This window comes from Suillus fuscotomentosus (genome assembly GCF_016647785.1).
Source record: "Suillus fuscotomentosus strain FC203 chromosome Unknown F5891scaffold_16, whole genome shotgun sequence".
NCBI lineage: Eukaryota > Fungi > Basidiomycota > Agaricomycetes > Boletales > Suillaceae > Suillus > Suillus fuscotomentosus.
The window spans coordinates 84,142-98,185 of NW_024539528.1; the positions used below are offsets into that span (position 1 = coordinate 84,142).

At 48.2% G+C, this 14,044-nt stretch overlaps 5 protein-coding genes across 5 annotated transcripts; 3 read left to right on the forward strand and 2 right to left on the reverse strand.

Moving 5' to 3' along the window:
- Positions 1-61: 61 nt before the first annotated feature.
- On the reverse strand, positions 62-4,033 carry F5891DRAFT_1171900 (ARM repeat-containing protein; the record flags this gene model as incomplete). Its single annotated transcript, XM_041365560.1, has 16 exons — positions 62-190; positions 234-407; positions 458-585; positions 651-680; positions 755-1,573; positions 1,624-1,844; positions 1,891-2,053; positions 2,106-2,260; positions 2,311-2,417; positions 2,467-2,565; positions 2,616-2,924; positions 2,977-3,204; positions 3,260-3,481; positions 3,540-3,611; positions 3,659-3,741; positions 3,802-4,033. 16 exons carry the CDS (start codon positions 4,031-4,033, stop codon positions 62-64), a joined length of 3,171 nt encoding a protein of 1,056 aa, XP_041228102.1.
- A 104-nt stretch (positions 4,034-4,137) lies between these two features.
- Positions 4,138-7,230, forward strand: F5891DRAFT_1106512 (uncharacterized protein). The gene is made up of 10 exons (XM_041363657.1): positions 4,138-4,493; positions 4,547-4,741; positions 4,791-4,867; positions 4,915-4,976; positions 5,029-5,159; positions 5,210-5,298; positions 5,350-5,465; positions 5,517-6,469; positions 6,525-6,775; positions 6,837-7,230. The coding sequence occupies exons 1-10, from the start codon at positions 4,284-4,286 to the stop codon at positions 7,081-7,083; spliced, it is 2,331 nt and encodes a 776-aa protein (XP_041228103.1). The 5' UTR covers positions 4,138-4,283; the 3' UTR covers positions 7,084-7,230.
- On the reverse strand, positions 7,231-8,283 carry F5891DRAFT_1171902 (uncharacterized protein). Its single transcript, XM_041365561.1, has 3 exons — positions 8,211-8,283; positions 7,584-8,165; positions 7,231-7,527 (listed from the first exon to the last, which is right to left on the reverse strand). The coding sequence occupies exons 1-3, from the start codon at positions 8,233-8,235 to the stop codon at positions 7,316-7,318; spliced, it is 819 nt and encodes a 272-aa protein (XP_041228104.1). The 5' UTR covers positions 8,236-8,283; the 3' UTR covers positions 7,231-7,315.
- Positions 8,284-8,324: 41 nt separating this feature from the next.
- F5891DRAFT_1022027 (NGP1NT-domain-containing protein) lies at positions 8,325-11,071 on the forward strand. Its single transcript, XM_041361214.1, has 8 exons — positions 8,325-8,623; positions 8,675-8,823; positions 8,871-9,030; positions 9,086-9,345; positions 9,395-9,637; positions 9,699-10,446; positions 10,495-10,556; positions 10,608-11,071. The coding sequence occupies exons 1-8, from the start codon at positions 8,377-8,379 to the stop codon at positions 10,722-10,724; spliced, it is 1,986 nt and encodes a 661-aa protein (XP_041228105.1). The 5' UTR covers positions 8,325-8,376; the 3' UTR covers positions 10,725-11,071.
- An 870-nt stretch (positions 11,072-11,941) lies between these two features.
- F5891DRAFT_1022029 (enolase) lies at positions 11,942-13,942 on the forward strand. Its single transcript, XM_041361215.1, has 8 exons — positions 11,942-12,069; positions 12,117-12,171; positions 12,227-12,322; positions 12,374-12,805; positions 12,856-13,277; positions 13,333-13,370; positions 13,425-13,598; positions 13,647-13,942. The coding sequence occupies exons 1-8, from the start codon at positions 12,040-12,042 to the stop codon at positions 13,726-13,728; spliced, it is 1,329 nt and encodes a 442-aa protein (XP_041228106.1). The 5' UTR covers positions 11,942-12,039; the 3' UTR covers positions 13,729-13,942.
- Positions 13,943-14,044: the final 102 nt, after the last annotated feature.

The window sequence follows — 14,044 nt, forward strand, 5'->3', positions numbered from 1 at the left end:
ACATAACGCTCCTGCTTTCATGTACAATATGATTTCGTAGTAGGGAACAGACCATCCAAACTCAGTGATCAATAGCGTGGCGCACAACCATAATCTCCTCAGCCGACAATTGTTCCATGCTTGCGGAAAAGTTGTTGACATTGTGTGATGCGCATTCTTTGAAGAATGTCACCAAGTGCGCCTGAAATATCTGTCAGGCACGTACGAGTCACCGTTAAGCCAGCAACACCTACCTGCATGTCAATCTGAGAGATGGCGTCGTTTCTAAGGTCTTCATCATCCGTCTCTTCAAGAATGTCGTCATTATCAAAGTTGACGCCGCGGGGACCCAGCATCTCAGAGAGGAAGGCAAATTCTTCTTGCTTGAAGCCCTGATTCTGTTGCTCTTCTTCTGTCCATTCTTCATCCTGTATATCGTTTAGCAGGACATATAAAGGAGCCTGCAAACAGTACGTACACCATCGTCCGAGTCCACATCAAACTCGGCTTTGGGGATCGTCGCAGAGTCGCCCCCAGCTCTGAGATCGTGCACGAGGAGTTTAAGCGCCTTCACAGGGAAAGGCACTGATGTAAATTCATGTGGTGCTGCGCCGCCAAAAGTCAGTACCAAACGGAGCAAAAAGAACAAGAGATAGGCAAATGATGCATACTCGTCTTCGTTCGCGACCGGGTCATGATCACTGTCCCGGAAGCACAAGCAGAAACCGTTGAATATCCAGAAAAGAGTAATTCTTTATGCAGAATGAAGACTCACCATTCTTTGTCTCCGGCTTCAAGATAATATCGCCCTTGACCATCAATGATTGCAGGCTTGGACGACCAGAGGCGTACAATTTTGTGAGCGCCAGTGTGCTAACACGCGACTGCCAGAAGCCCTGGAACGTCTCTGCGTTCTCACACCACGTCTGGATGAGGATATCGAGACCGTTCCTGCCATTCGTCGTAGTAGATTCCAGCAAATACAACACTGTGTCCTGCTGGTTATAGGCGAGGAACGCGAATGGAATGACAAGGCTCTGGATGAATGTGGCCGTCTTGGCCGATAGGATCCGCAATACCATAGCTTGAAGAAGCTCTGGAAGTACTGGGAGAACAGCTTCGCCTGCATGACGCAGCAAGTGGATGATGAGATCACCAATGACCAAACCACCGGATTCATCGTCGTTTTGCAGGAGCTTCGCAATAACTTTCAGAATATGATCGAGACCGGATTGACCGGATTGGCCCCGCCATTCTAGGATCTGCCTGCAGTCTTTGCGGACTATCAAAGCAAGGCACGCCATGCCGTTTTGTAGAACATCACGATCTTCTGCTTCACTAAGGCAGCTAAACAAGCTAGGTGCTAGGAGAGCGAAGAAGCCGTCTCCAAGGCCGCCTTCGGGTGCACCACGAACGAGGCTTGAGATCAAGTCAATGGCAGACCCTGCTATCCAGGCTTCTTGAGGTTTGGAATTCGCGATGGCAGTACAAAGAGTGGGAAGCGCCTGTTTGACAACCGTTTCGTACACTCCTGTGCCAATCGAGGAGGCCAGCGAGGTGAATATTTCGGTGAAAATTGATAGGAAGATGGGATCTATGATCTCCGATTAGTTTGTTGAAAGGTGGAGGTGAGGTCTATTCTACCTTTGTTGTTTTTCGCCCAGACTTCCAGGACGGCCAATACGAGAGAATTGGACAAGTCAGTGGTGAGCCATTGAGCCCTGTTGACATCTAGAACAACCGACATCGTCTCGAGAACCAAGGATAACGTGTCCTCAGTCGTTACCAGTAGGAATGGCCCCAGGTCCTGTGCAATCCGCGACACAAAGGGCGTAATAGCCGACTCCTCCGCGCCTTCACAGAAGCTGCTGAGGTATTAGATGGGTGCCATTCGAAGTACACAACACATACTTGTGAATGGCTTTGACAGCAGATATTTTCACGGGAATCCCAGCAGCATTCGATTCAATGACATGCATAGCAGCTTCCAAATACTGACCAGCCATCTGTAACGGCAATAGCCTGGCAAACTGGCTCGCGAATACGAAACCTCTGCCTTGCAAGAATGGAAAGTCTGGAGAGATATCAAATAACGTGAACCCCACGTGAAGACGCGTGATGCATACCCGACTGGTTTAAGACAGACGGAACGACATTGGCAAGCAAATCCTCCACATCAATAGGCTTTGCTCGGCTGGAATCCTGTTCATTTTCAATGCACTCGAGGACATCTTCGGATTGAGAGCCAATCGCAGCCAAGGATGCTTCAAGTGGTTTCCACCTGTGCTCGACCAATTAGAGGTTGAACGCAATCGATTTTCAGCAGCTTACCAAGCAGTTGACCCATTTTCTCGTGCTCTCTGTGATGTTGCAATGACCTGATGAATCGTAGTCTGGAAGGTAGCACAAATTTGGGCGGGAGAACGGTTGAGAATAGTCTGCGGAAGACATGAGTCTTCTTTTAAATGGGTCTATCCCAGCACGCACATATAGCAACTCAAAGCCAGCGACTCTGACGCCATAGGCCTGTGTGTCATCTTCTTCATGTGCTACGAAAGCATTGGCATTTGTCGCCCACGTCTCTTCCTGTAGTCAATCAATCGACATCCAAAAGCAAAGACGTGGGTGGGACGAACGTCATCCGCCGTCATCCGTGAATAATTGAAAATCGCGGAGACCAAACTGTTCAGGTTCTCCATCTGAAGCCATTCCTTCGCTTTCCCCCCTCTGACAACATTCGAAACAAAGTCGAACAAAGGGCAGATGAGGTGCGGTATTTCTACTGTCTCCTCCTCTGATGACCCAGGGGCACTTCCGGATCCTGAGACGTAGAATGTATCATATGTTTCGGACATCACCTGAAGGTGACGCAAGGATGCATCTAGATAACCACGAACGTACGAGGTCATGGCACGAGGGAATGATGTGTGAATGACGTCCAGTGTCTGAAATTGCATGCATAAGGAAGCCTGTCGGATCGTGTATTTAATCAAATACCTTGAAGACCTGGATTCTGACGGCTAATCCATCCCAGTTATCCTCGTTGGATACGTCCTTCAAAGGGTCAAGGTTAAGAAGTACTTTGAATGCCTCCAACCAGACTGGCAGAATGGTTGCAGTAGCTTCCTTCACAGCTTGTGGGTGTTGATCTTTGACCATGTAGAGTGCTGTCACGCATTGACGAAAAACGGACACAGTTCGCGCCCGAGTCAAAGGTGTATGTTGCTATTCTCAGAATTTCAGTCACAAACAAAACTTCAGAACAGAAGTTGGATCGCACCTCCGTGGATCCAAGGATAGTAAGCAAGACGGGAAGAAGCTGTCGCAATACAGGTAAAATTTGATCTTCGGTGAGGTCCGATTTTATAAATTCGGTGAACACCTGCATCGCGCCATGCACAGCGTCAGAAGAACTTGAAGAAATCAAGGAAATAAGGGAGTTGAGTAGTTCAGGGTATTCATCTGGCCAATCGCAGTTCCCAATATATGACATTGTATGAGCCTTCGCATAAAAATTGAGATATAAGTGTTCCGATGGCTCAAGTTGGGTTGGGACTCACACATAAAGACCGGATTTTCCGATTCGAGTCTGATAAGCCTTGGAAGACAGCATGGCGTATTCGGGATTTGATCTGTAGAAGATCGATATGATGAACCCAGATAATGTCGAGAAGCATACCTCTACTGAAGGTGCGTTGCCCTTGAACGATTCAAAGTATGGAGACCATCGTTCCTTTACATATTTTCGGAGGACAATGCTTGCTGAGTGCTAGGTAAGATCCAAGATAAAGAGGCAAACATCGCAGCAAGAAGGGAAAGAACTTATCTGCCGGAGCGGGATATCAACGTCCTGTGCTAAAATAAGCTGGGCCAGAGCTAGAGCTGCCTCTGATGAACGCGTGCTAAACATCAGATTTGCAGTCAATGGTCGCGATTTTGAAAACCAGCCTTGATGGAGCAGAACCTCAGAAAGCTTGAGTTCAGCAGCGATCCTAGTATTTGCATCTGCGCTTAAAGTATCTGCCAGTATCTGAGAGACATTCACCGCCGCCATCGTCAGTGATGATGATATACTCAGAATAGAGCAGGAATGATATGCTAGGGTGCACCTCACGTGCAGACGCGACGCGTTTGAAGAGCGGAAATTGCCGTTTATTAGAAAACTCAGTGAGCCCAAGACGATGGAAATTGGGTTCCGACCGAATCCTACCGTCTCTTGTTTCTTGTTTCTTTCCACCGTCATCACAGTAACTTTTCTGTTATAATTCTTTTTTGATTGGCAGCATACTAGCAGTTCGTCGACAATGCGACCACGAAACTCGGTTGCACAAGCGCCCGTCGATAACGGCAAGAAGCCCCGCAGACCCCCCAAAAAGCGTATGCGTGGGTCTGACGTCGACGGAAATCAGCCAAATGTCGAAGTCATCAAAGTCGGTGCAAGAAGAGCTAAATGGCAGCCCAAGCCGGGAAAACTTGCCGCCCTGATGAATTTACCTCTGGACGTCTTATTCGAGGTTTGCCCCTTTTGCTACTGTCGCTATGTGTCTAGTATCTAAATATGCTTCAGGTCTTTGGCCACTTGAATCCTTTAGATATACTTCGTCTGGCTCGTACGACGAAAGAATTTAGACGCGTGCTCATGCATCGTTCTTCAATGTCCGTATGGAAAAACGCTAGAGACAACGTGCCAAACATGCCAGATTGTCCCCCTTTCTGGACGGAGCCCCACTATGCGAACCTAGCTTTTGATCCGCATTGTCACGTAGGCCCCCAATTTTAATCATAATATGCTTTCTTACATCTAGAAAAAGGAATGCGGTGCTCCTGGTGTGCGCAACGTCGACTGGCGCATCGGCAGGCGTATCTGCGCAAAGTGCTCCAAGACCTGGTGTGTATATCGGTTCAAACACTTGGCTTTGCTCATCGAGTCGACAGCATGGTAGATGCCTACCACGGGGAGTCCGTAATTAGTGGCCTTGTTCCGAGTAAATATGGCAGTCTGTATCATTTATCCGTCATCTAAGAATGATTTTGAGTTGATATCTACAGAACGGGGTCGTCTTCTATTCTACCGCAAGGATGTCGAAGAGGTCCAGAAGAATTTGCATCTCCTCATAGGTTCAGATGGGCTTGAAGCCTATCGCGAAGAGCGAAGGGCATTCGTCAAGGAAATGGAAACGGTGAGTAATCTTTTCCCTGTGATATTAGCACTGTAAACATATCTGTACAGCAAGCGAAAGCGTTAGAAGCATGGGCAGCATCTCAAGCTAAAGACCGTTCCGATCAACTAGAGGATGCTAGGCGGGACAGGAAAACTGCGTAAGATACAAAGTTCGTGATTGCCCCAACACTTAACCTGACACTTCCTAGGATCATCGAAAGGCTTACTGAAATTGGTTGGGGTGATGAAATCGAACATATCCCATACACAGACGATTTGAGCCATCACAAGTTAGTCAAGCAACCCACCCGCCTGACGGATCGCAGTTGGTTTTTTCCATTGATGATTCCGACCCAAATTCTTACTAGTTATTCAGTCTGGAATAACATCAAGAACGACATGATCAAGTACATGGAAGAAATGAAAACACGACGTCTTGAGCGCGAGCGCAAGGCCCTGCTTATTGCCCGGAAGCGTACCGCCATTGGGGCTCTGCGTCGCTATAAAATCGCTCACCTCCCATTCACCGGTGTTATGCCAGAGGCAGTGGACTTCTGTTCCTTCCCCGAGGTCAAGGCAATTGTTGAAATGCCCACAGAGACAGAAGTTACGGAAGCGTCCTTTGCGGAAGTTTCTTCCCGAATGCATGACTTAGTCAACTCCTGGCGCACTCACATCCACTCCCAGCTCAGGGCTAGAGTCAAAGATAATCTGCTTTTTGCCGGCAAGCGGCGTGCGTCTGCGGAGCGAGTGACATCGGATCCATTATACCAGGAGTACGTGGAAAGCCTTGGTGCTACTATAGACGTCAAAGGCAAGAAAAAGGAGGTATCGCTACCAGTGCCCGGTGACGCTGAGATCGATCAGATGATTCCCTTAGCGACGACTGTGTTTCACTGCAAAACATGCACTCCATCCATTGGACTCCCAGGTGATTCGTCCGATAGTGAATATGACGATTTCCTTGATATTCTCGGCGGACGTCGGTCCAGATCCGTTCCCCTCTTCTATCCCAAAGTCATGGGACATTGTTGCCTAACCAGATCGAGAACGCTGCCTTGGGACTATTTTGCCACGGACGACCCCAACTTCCGCATTGATTTTCCAATGAGCACCCGCACAAATTGGAACGCCCACCTCCTGCAGGTGGATGAACAGGCAAGCAAGGCTGCTCGTACCGTTGTGGAGGCATGCGGTGAAGATCCGCTCATCACCACTGCGACCAAAATGGATGAGTTAGATCCCCACTTGGCCTGCCTGGACTGCATGAGGTGGTCCAAGCATGAGGTGAATCAAGGCGAGGTACCCGTCTTCACTTGGCGTTCAGCGGTCTGTGCTTTACTATTCCGTGTCTCTGATTTCACGGCTTCTAACTTGTTTGTAGGTTCAGCACAGAATACGGGAGCATCGCCCTGACCGACAGCCACCTAAATGGAGGAGACTCGAGGGTGAATTACTCGAGGAGTCCAACCAGAATGCTCGCAATATGCATATACACATTTTCGATTTTCCACCTTTCGCAGATATCACCCAACCTGCTGCAGGCGTCATCTGGCTTTGCGTCCACTGCATGGATTTACCACAGGAGAGAGAATGCCATGAACTTGGCAAGATGAAGAATCACCTTTCTACAATGCACGTTCTGCGCTTTTTCTCGGCACTGAAGATATTGTTGCTTACTAATTCGTAACATTAGTCATGGCATCGAAGAGCCTGTGGAAGATCAAGACTATTACAAGGATTATGAAGCACCGCAGGGCCGCAGACCAGACTTCAAACTTTCTGATTCCGTAGTCACTTTGCAAATGGAAAGGCCACCTCATGTTCCTCTACCTGGGCATGGTTTCTTCAACTTTGAGGATGATGAGGATGATGATGATTATGGAGACTACGATGATGAGGATGACTTTTATTTGGGTAACTCTTTTTTCCCTATCTTCTGATTGGAACAATAGCATTCACCATAATTGCTACCCCTACAAATACATACTTAGCTTGAGTCTTAATATCACTGGACACATTTCTTGATACAACGAATTTTAACACATTCTACATACACATACATCCTCTTCTCCAGGTTCATACCAATGAAAGAGTTTTAATTATTGATGTCATTCAAACAAGAGCGACTCGCTTGCCGAAGTATATTAAGTGAGATAATTCTGTAGATGATGATCAAACTACCAGCTCTCCTTCTATACTCGCAGCGTCGAGCCCAAGTCGAGGAAGAATAGCTTCATATCGGTCACGGTCGAGTTTCCTCAAATATTTAAGTATCTTGGCCCGCTTGTGCACAAGCTGACGAAGGCCCCTGCGATTATCTATGTCCTTGCGGAAAGTCAAAAGGTGCTTCCATAGCCCACGTATTTGGATTGTCAGCAAGGCGGCTACATCCAGAAGGCTTCAGCATAAGTCAGCGGTGAAAAAATTCTGTGGTAAGCACCTTGCACTTCAGGGCGGCCAGTATCAAATGGATTTCCCGGCGGCGAAAATAAGCTAATGCAACGGCGGCGGTTCTCGAATGCGAGACCCTTCGCATTTGCGTTACGCAAATCAATAACCTTTGCGAACATGTTCGCTTTGACCTTTTCGTTTTCCATCGCTTCTTGCATTTCGCTAATCACGTTCTCGCTGAACTTGGTCACGCCCTCCTGAGCTGACAACGAAGGTAACACTTTGAAAAGCAGCTCCTTGGATCTCTCATTAATGCCAAAGCTTAGATGCGGCGGAAGCTCGATGTCGCCTTCGGGACTGTGAATGATCTCAGGGACAGAATCCGAGTATAGCGCGTCCTGCGTGATGACGGCCTTTGCAAGGGCACTATTCTGCCATTTGTGATCTTGCCCTGGACGGTGACCGAGAACAGCATATTCGCGTTGTGCATCGAATGCGAGCTTGTGATTTATGCGTGCCTGCACCTTGGAGACCTTCTCATAGTCGAGCTTGTTTGCTTCGACAAGCGGGCATTGAGAACTGCTGAAGTATGGAGTGATGAACGGCTGGACGACGCGACAGGATTGTGATACTACACTCTGTCAGAATAGTCAGAACATCATGGAACTGAACACACCGTTAATTAGGCAGGATTTCAACATAGCAAACCCAACGCGCCTCGTCCAGAAACTTGAGTTGGCAAGAAAGACTAATAAGCCGTGGGAATTTTTGTGTACATTTCTCGAGGTTTCGAAGATCAAGCTCAAGTCTTCGAGCGTCACGGCCGTATAGCACAGTGCACGATGGCGCCCATAAAAAAGACCAAGGCTTCACCCAAGGTCCGCTCTTCTGGATCCAAGGAACCATCACTCAAAAAAGTAAAAGGCGAGAACTTTTACCGCAATGCGAAACAAGTCTCCCGTCTCAAGATGTTGTCTGGGGGGAAGGCCATCCGGGACAAGGATGGCAAGATAATCCAGGCTGCTGCTTTTCAGAAGGGAGAAGATGAGACAAAACCTGGCCGAGTCCAGCCCGATCGTAGATGGTTTGGTGAGTTGCATCGGGATATGCTGTAGGCCCATTACTTATGAAAAATAATAGGCAATACGCGAGTGATCTCACAGACAGCTCTTGATCATTTCAGAACGAGTCTTTCGACGAAGAAAGATGACCCATACTCGGTGCTACTTCGCCGGAATAAATTACCTATGGCACTCTTGGATGATGCGTCTAATCCTAACACTCGAAAGGTAGGTTCTGGCAAATTTTATATTGTTTATGGGCTGATATTATACAGCGATCCCACATCGTAGAAACGGAACCTTTCAGTGAAACCTTTGGACCTAAAGCTCAGCGCAAGAAGGCCAGGATTGACGTGGGCACTTTTGAGGAACTAAGTAAATTAGGCGCAGCCGCGGCGGAAGACGCAGAACAAGCGGCCAATGCTCTAGAATTAGGTGCTTCATCACATGCCAATTCTCCCCAATCAATCACGTTCTGACGTTGCGGTAGCGCAATCTTACGAAGTCCCCGAACTGCAAACTCACGCAGACTATATTGAACCCATTTTCGCCAAAGGAACGTCAAGACGCATCTATGGGGAGCTGTACAAGGTCATCGACTCTTCAGACGTTATCCTGCATATCCTTGATGCTCGAGACCCCCTTGGCACCATGTGCGAATCCGTACTCGAGTATATGAAAAAAGAGAAAGCGCACAAACAAGTTGTTCTTGTCATCAACAAGTGTGACTTAGTTCCCAATTGGGTTACCGTAAGCTTCTAGTTATTTTATGTACATCCCCCTACTGAATGTGCTGCAGGCAAGGTATATTCAACATCTAACACCCCGATACCCTACAATTGCCTTTCACGCATCACCGAATCACTCATTCGGCAAGGGCTCTTTGATTCAACTCCTTCGCCAATTCTCCCAGCTTCATTCAGATAAGAAGCAAATTTCCGTTGGATTTGTTGGATACCCAAACGTGGGCAAGAGCAGCGTTATCAATACATTGAAGAGTGGTAAGGTCTGCCGCGTTGCCCCCGTGCCAGGAGAAACCAAGGTACGCGTCAAGAATGACTGTTAAACTGCCTAACTCAACATGTTTCACTTTATGAGCTTAGGTTTGGCAGTATATCACATTAACCCGGCGGATATATCTCATCGACTGTCCCGGGGTAGTCCCCACGTCCGCACATGATTCCCAGACATCCACTGTGCTCAAAGGTGTTCTACGTGTGGAGGCCCTTCCCGTACCATCTGAGCACATCCCCGCTCTCATGTCACGCGTCAAGCCTTTGTACCTCTCACGAACGTATGGTGTCGCCCTTCCAGACCCCGACGACCCCTCTCGCTCGTGGGATCCGGAACAGTTCTTGGACACTCTTGCGCGGATGAAGGGCCGACTACTAAAAGGCGGCGAGCCAGATGTAGATGGTGTTGCTAAAATCATACTGAGCGACTGGGTGAGAGGCCGAATACCATTCTTCGTGCCTCCACCTGAGCGGTCGGAGGATCTCAACAAAACTGAAGCCAAAGTGAAGGCGAGAAGTAAGGGCAAAGCGAAGGCTGTTGACGGCGGGACCGAGGTTCTGGCGGTCAAGCAGAACTTGAAAACCATTACACAGAAAAATACGTTCCTTGCTGAGGACGTGCAACCGTTGGACGAAGATGACAGCGAGGATGATGAGATTTCCAGCACCCCAGGAGATCATGCATTAGACTCGGACGAAGAGGATGAAGGTAGCGAAATCGGTAGCGACGAAAACAACGAAGACGAGGTCGAAGAATTATCTTGGAACGATGTCTTTAACGATGGGAAGGAGCCGGCCAGCGAAGCTGTTGAAAACGATTTGTCTTCGGCCGAGCAAGGTATGGTGTCATTTTGTCGCAATATCCGTAGGCTAATCACGTCTACAGGCGACGCATCCGATATAGCGGCCACTGCCCCAACAAAGAACCCACGCATGAAGACGAACAAGGTATGACCATTTCTCATTGCTGTCCGTTTCCTGCGCTAACCAAGTACGTAGAAAAAGGCAGAGAATTTCTACACTAACACTAACGTGAAGAACAAAAGTCGAAACAAGGCGGCTGTGATGAAGTCTCTTCCTGTGGGCAAAAAGGGTGAAGGACGTAAACGGCGCTGATACCTGACTAGATTATATGTTGCTGTACAAAGCGGTGTCTGATACCCTGTTATCATCCGGAGCTTTCTCGGTTCGTTTGAACGACTTGTAACCCTGAGCACACAAAGTCCGGACACCCTGTGAGGCACACGTCACAACCTAGTGTCGTAGCCGCATCAATATATAACGGCTTCAACATATCCTCACTCCCCCACATGCTTCCCTTCCCTCCTCTTATTAACTTCAACTTTGTCGGTTCGATCTCTTCGACATATCAACATCTCGTGTTTGAGCAATGTATTAGCTCTCCTTTATTAAGTTAGCAACACTTTGCAACAACTGTGTAGTAACCCTGTTACCGAAGTAGACCATGGCAGCTCCTTGCAACCTAGGGTGATTCCCTGAATGGCATCAAATTGATTACATCAGCGGTAAAGACCTCAACCACTCGGTACTCGGTAGGTATATCATTTCCGAACTTAAGTCAGAGTTCCTACCCTCGTGCGTCTCTATCCTGCGCTGTTCTGCCACGTTCGCTCCACTCCCTTTAACCACCACCGAGCTAGCTGCTCCGAATTCTGCGCTCAACCCCTATGTACGCTTTCGCTTCCTACGGTCTATGGACATACACAAGCACCGACGGACGGACCTCGATTGAGTCACCTTCACCACACACCACTATTTGTCTTCTTCATCCTCGTGTCCCCATCTCCCTCGTGTGTGCTACCCTTTCCCATGCGGAAATTTGGTGTAGTAGTACGCTATCTCCTTGACAGTGTTTTGTCCTTTACATATGATGAAATTTTAATCATGAACCAACTTTTCAAAATTCTCGTGTCTCTGGTTTGCTAGGTGAGAAGAACGTGCTGCCCGGTCTTGACATGCTGTTCCGAAAAAAATCGACTGGTGAAGACGACATAGCCAGGCTGCAGTAGGAAGGGGCGGGAGCTCGCGGCTGGCAGAGGAATCAGGATGCTGTGCGCAAACTTTGGCCGCGGGCAGAATATTTGAAGATAGAAAAATAAAAGCTTCGTATCTGTCTCCGACACAGTTTCCGGGGTCCAACCTTACTAAATAACGTCAGTTGAATGGTAAAATGGTTTCTGTAAAGATCTAGAGAGCCAATCTATAACAGGTCATAATCCCAACGTTCATCATAGCATTGGCAGGCACGCCGCTTGTAAGGACACTAGCTCTAACGCGTAACGTATAAGCCGGATTTGTGAAAATGGCCGAAATCTGGTACGAGGACTGCGTGGGAAAGCACAGAAGCTGATTATCTATAAACCTTCGACTGAGATTTCACAGAATCACCCCATCTTGACTTTTGTCCTTCATGTCTGTTACCAAAGTCCACGCTCGCCAGGTAAGTCAGTCATGTCTTCACTGCAAACTTGACTCGAATGCTTGCAGATCTTTGACTCTCGTGGCAACCCCACCGTCGAGGTCGACCTTTACACTGATAAAGGTACGAGATCGAACGCGATCTAACTTTGGGTTCCGCTCTTACACGTATTTCTTAGGTCGTTTCCGTGCTGCTGTCCCCTCTGGTGCATCCACTGGTGTCCACGAAGCTGTCGAGCTTCGCGATGGCGACAAGGCCAACTACGTGGGAAAGGGTATATATCCCGTTTCATGAGTACTAGTCATGTCCACTGAACATCACTCAGGTGTCTCAAAGGCTGTCAACAACGTGAACACTGTTCTTGGTCCAGAGCTGATCAAGTCTGGCCTCAAGGTCACTCAGCAGAAGGAGATAGATGACCTTCTGATCAAGCTTGATGGCACTCCTAACAAGGGCAAGCTCGGGGCCAACGCTATTCTTGGCGTTTCTATTGCCGCTGTGGAGGCTGGTGCTGCTGAGAAAGGTGTTCCTGTATACCAGCATCTCGCTGAGCTGGCTGGTGTCAAGCCCCCCTATATTATGCCTTGTCCTGCATTCAACGTCATCAACGGTGGTTCGCACGCAGGTAACAAGCTGGCATTCCAGGAGTTTATGCTTCTTCCTACCGGTGCTACTTCATTCACTGAAGCGATGAAAATTGGTACCGAGACCTACCACACGCTGAAGAAGGTCATCAGCGCAAAATACGGTATTGATGGTAAGTAATGTGTACTGTTATCCCGCTTGGGGCTGAATTATTTGCTCCAGCCGTCAACGTCGGTGATGAAGGTGGATTTGCTCCCAATGTCTCGGGAGCCGAGGAGTCTCTGGAACTGCTCACTGAGGCTATCAGCAAGGCCGGATACGAAGGCAAGATCAAGATTGCTCTTGATGTTGCTTCATCCGAGTTTTACAAGGACGGCAAATATGACCTTGACTTCAAGAACCCCAACTCTGACCCTCAAAAGTGGATCTCAGGCACTGAGCTCGCAGACCTCTACCTCAGCTACGTCAAGAACTACCCCATTGTCTCCATCGAAGATCCTTTCGACCAAGATGATTGGGAGGCATGGACTCACTTCACCAAGAATAGCTCAGTCCAGATTGTTGGTGATGACTTGACTGTTACCAACCCTCTTCGCATCAAGACGGCCATCGAGAAGAAGGCATGCAATGGTCTCCTCTTGAAGGTCAGTGTTCATAATCTTTCAGGCAGTACTGTCGTTTGACACTGGCACTTCTTAGATCAACCAAATTGGTACCATTTCGGAATCCATCCAGGCGTACGTTACTGCTACCATGAGCGTGCGTATGAACCTCGGCTGACGATGTTTTAGTGCACAACTTGCTCAGTCTGATGGCTGGGGAGTCATGGTGTCACACCGCTCTGGTGAGACGGAGAACACCATCATTGCTGACTTGGTCGTTGCCCTTGGAACCGGTCAGATCAAGACCGGTGCGCCCGCTCGTAGCGAGCGTGTCGCAAAATACAATGCATTGCTGCGCATTGAGTGAGTTTCTGTTTTGCACTGGAAAAAACTCTGTTGATCATTTGTCAGGGGCGAGATCCAAGACGGAGTGTATGCTGGCGACAAAGGTCTTTCCGCTGGTTTGGCGGCACCTGCTCTGCTCAAAAAGTAGATCGAGAGATGCATGGACCAGTGACGGGAAGCTCAACTGTATGATTCATAATTTAGGTAAATGCCATGTTGACAAGTGTACGTTCGATCATGACGATAACCCAAACATTTTCAAATGCCTGAATGCACGTCATATGTAACTATGTCGCGATACGTTGAGATGAAAGATATAGTATTCTTGTCGTTGTATTCTGTAATCGATTTGATTGCGATTACAGAGATTGAAGACAAGAATACCATTTCCCAGCAGAGCCCCCTGAGAGCATTCAATATTCATCTCCGGCACTCCAATGGATGCATCAATATGGTGGAGCTAG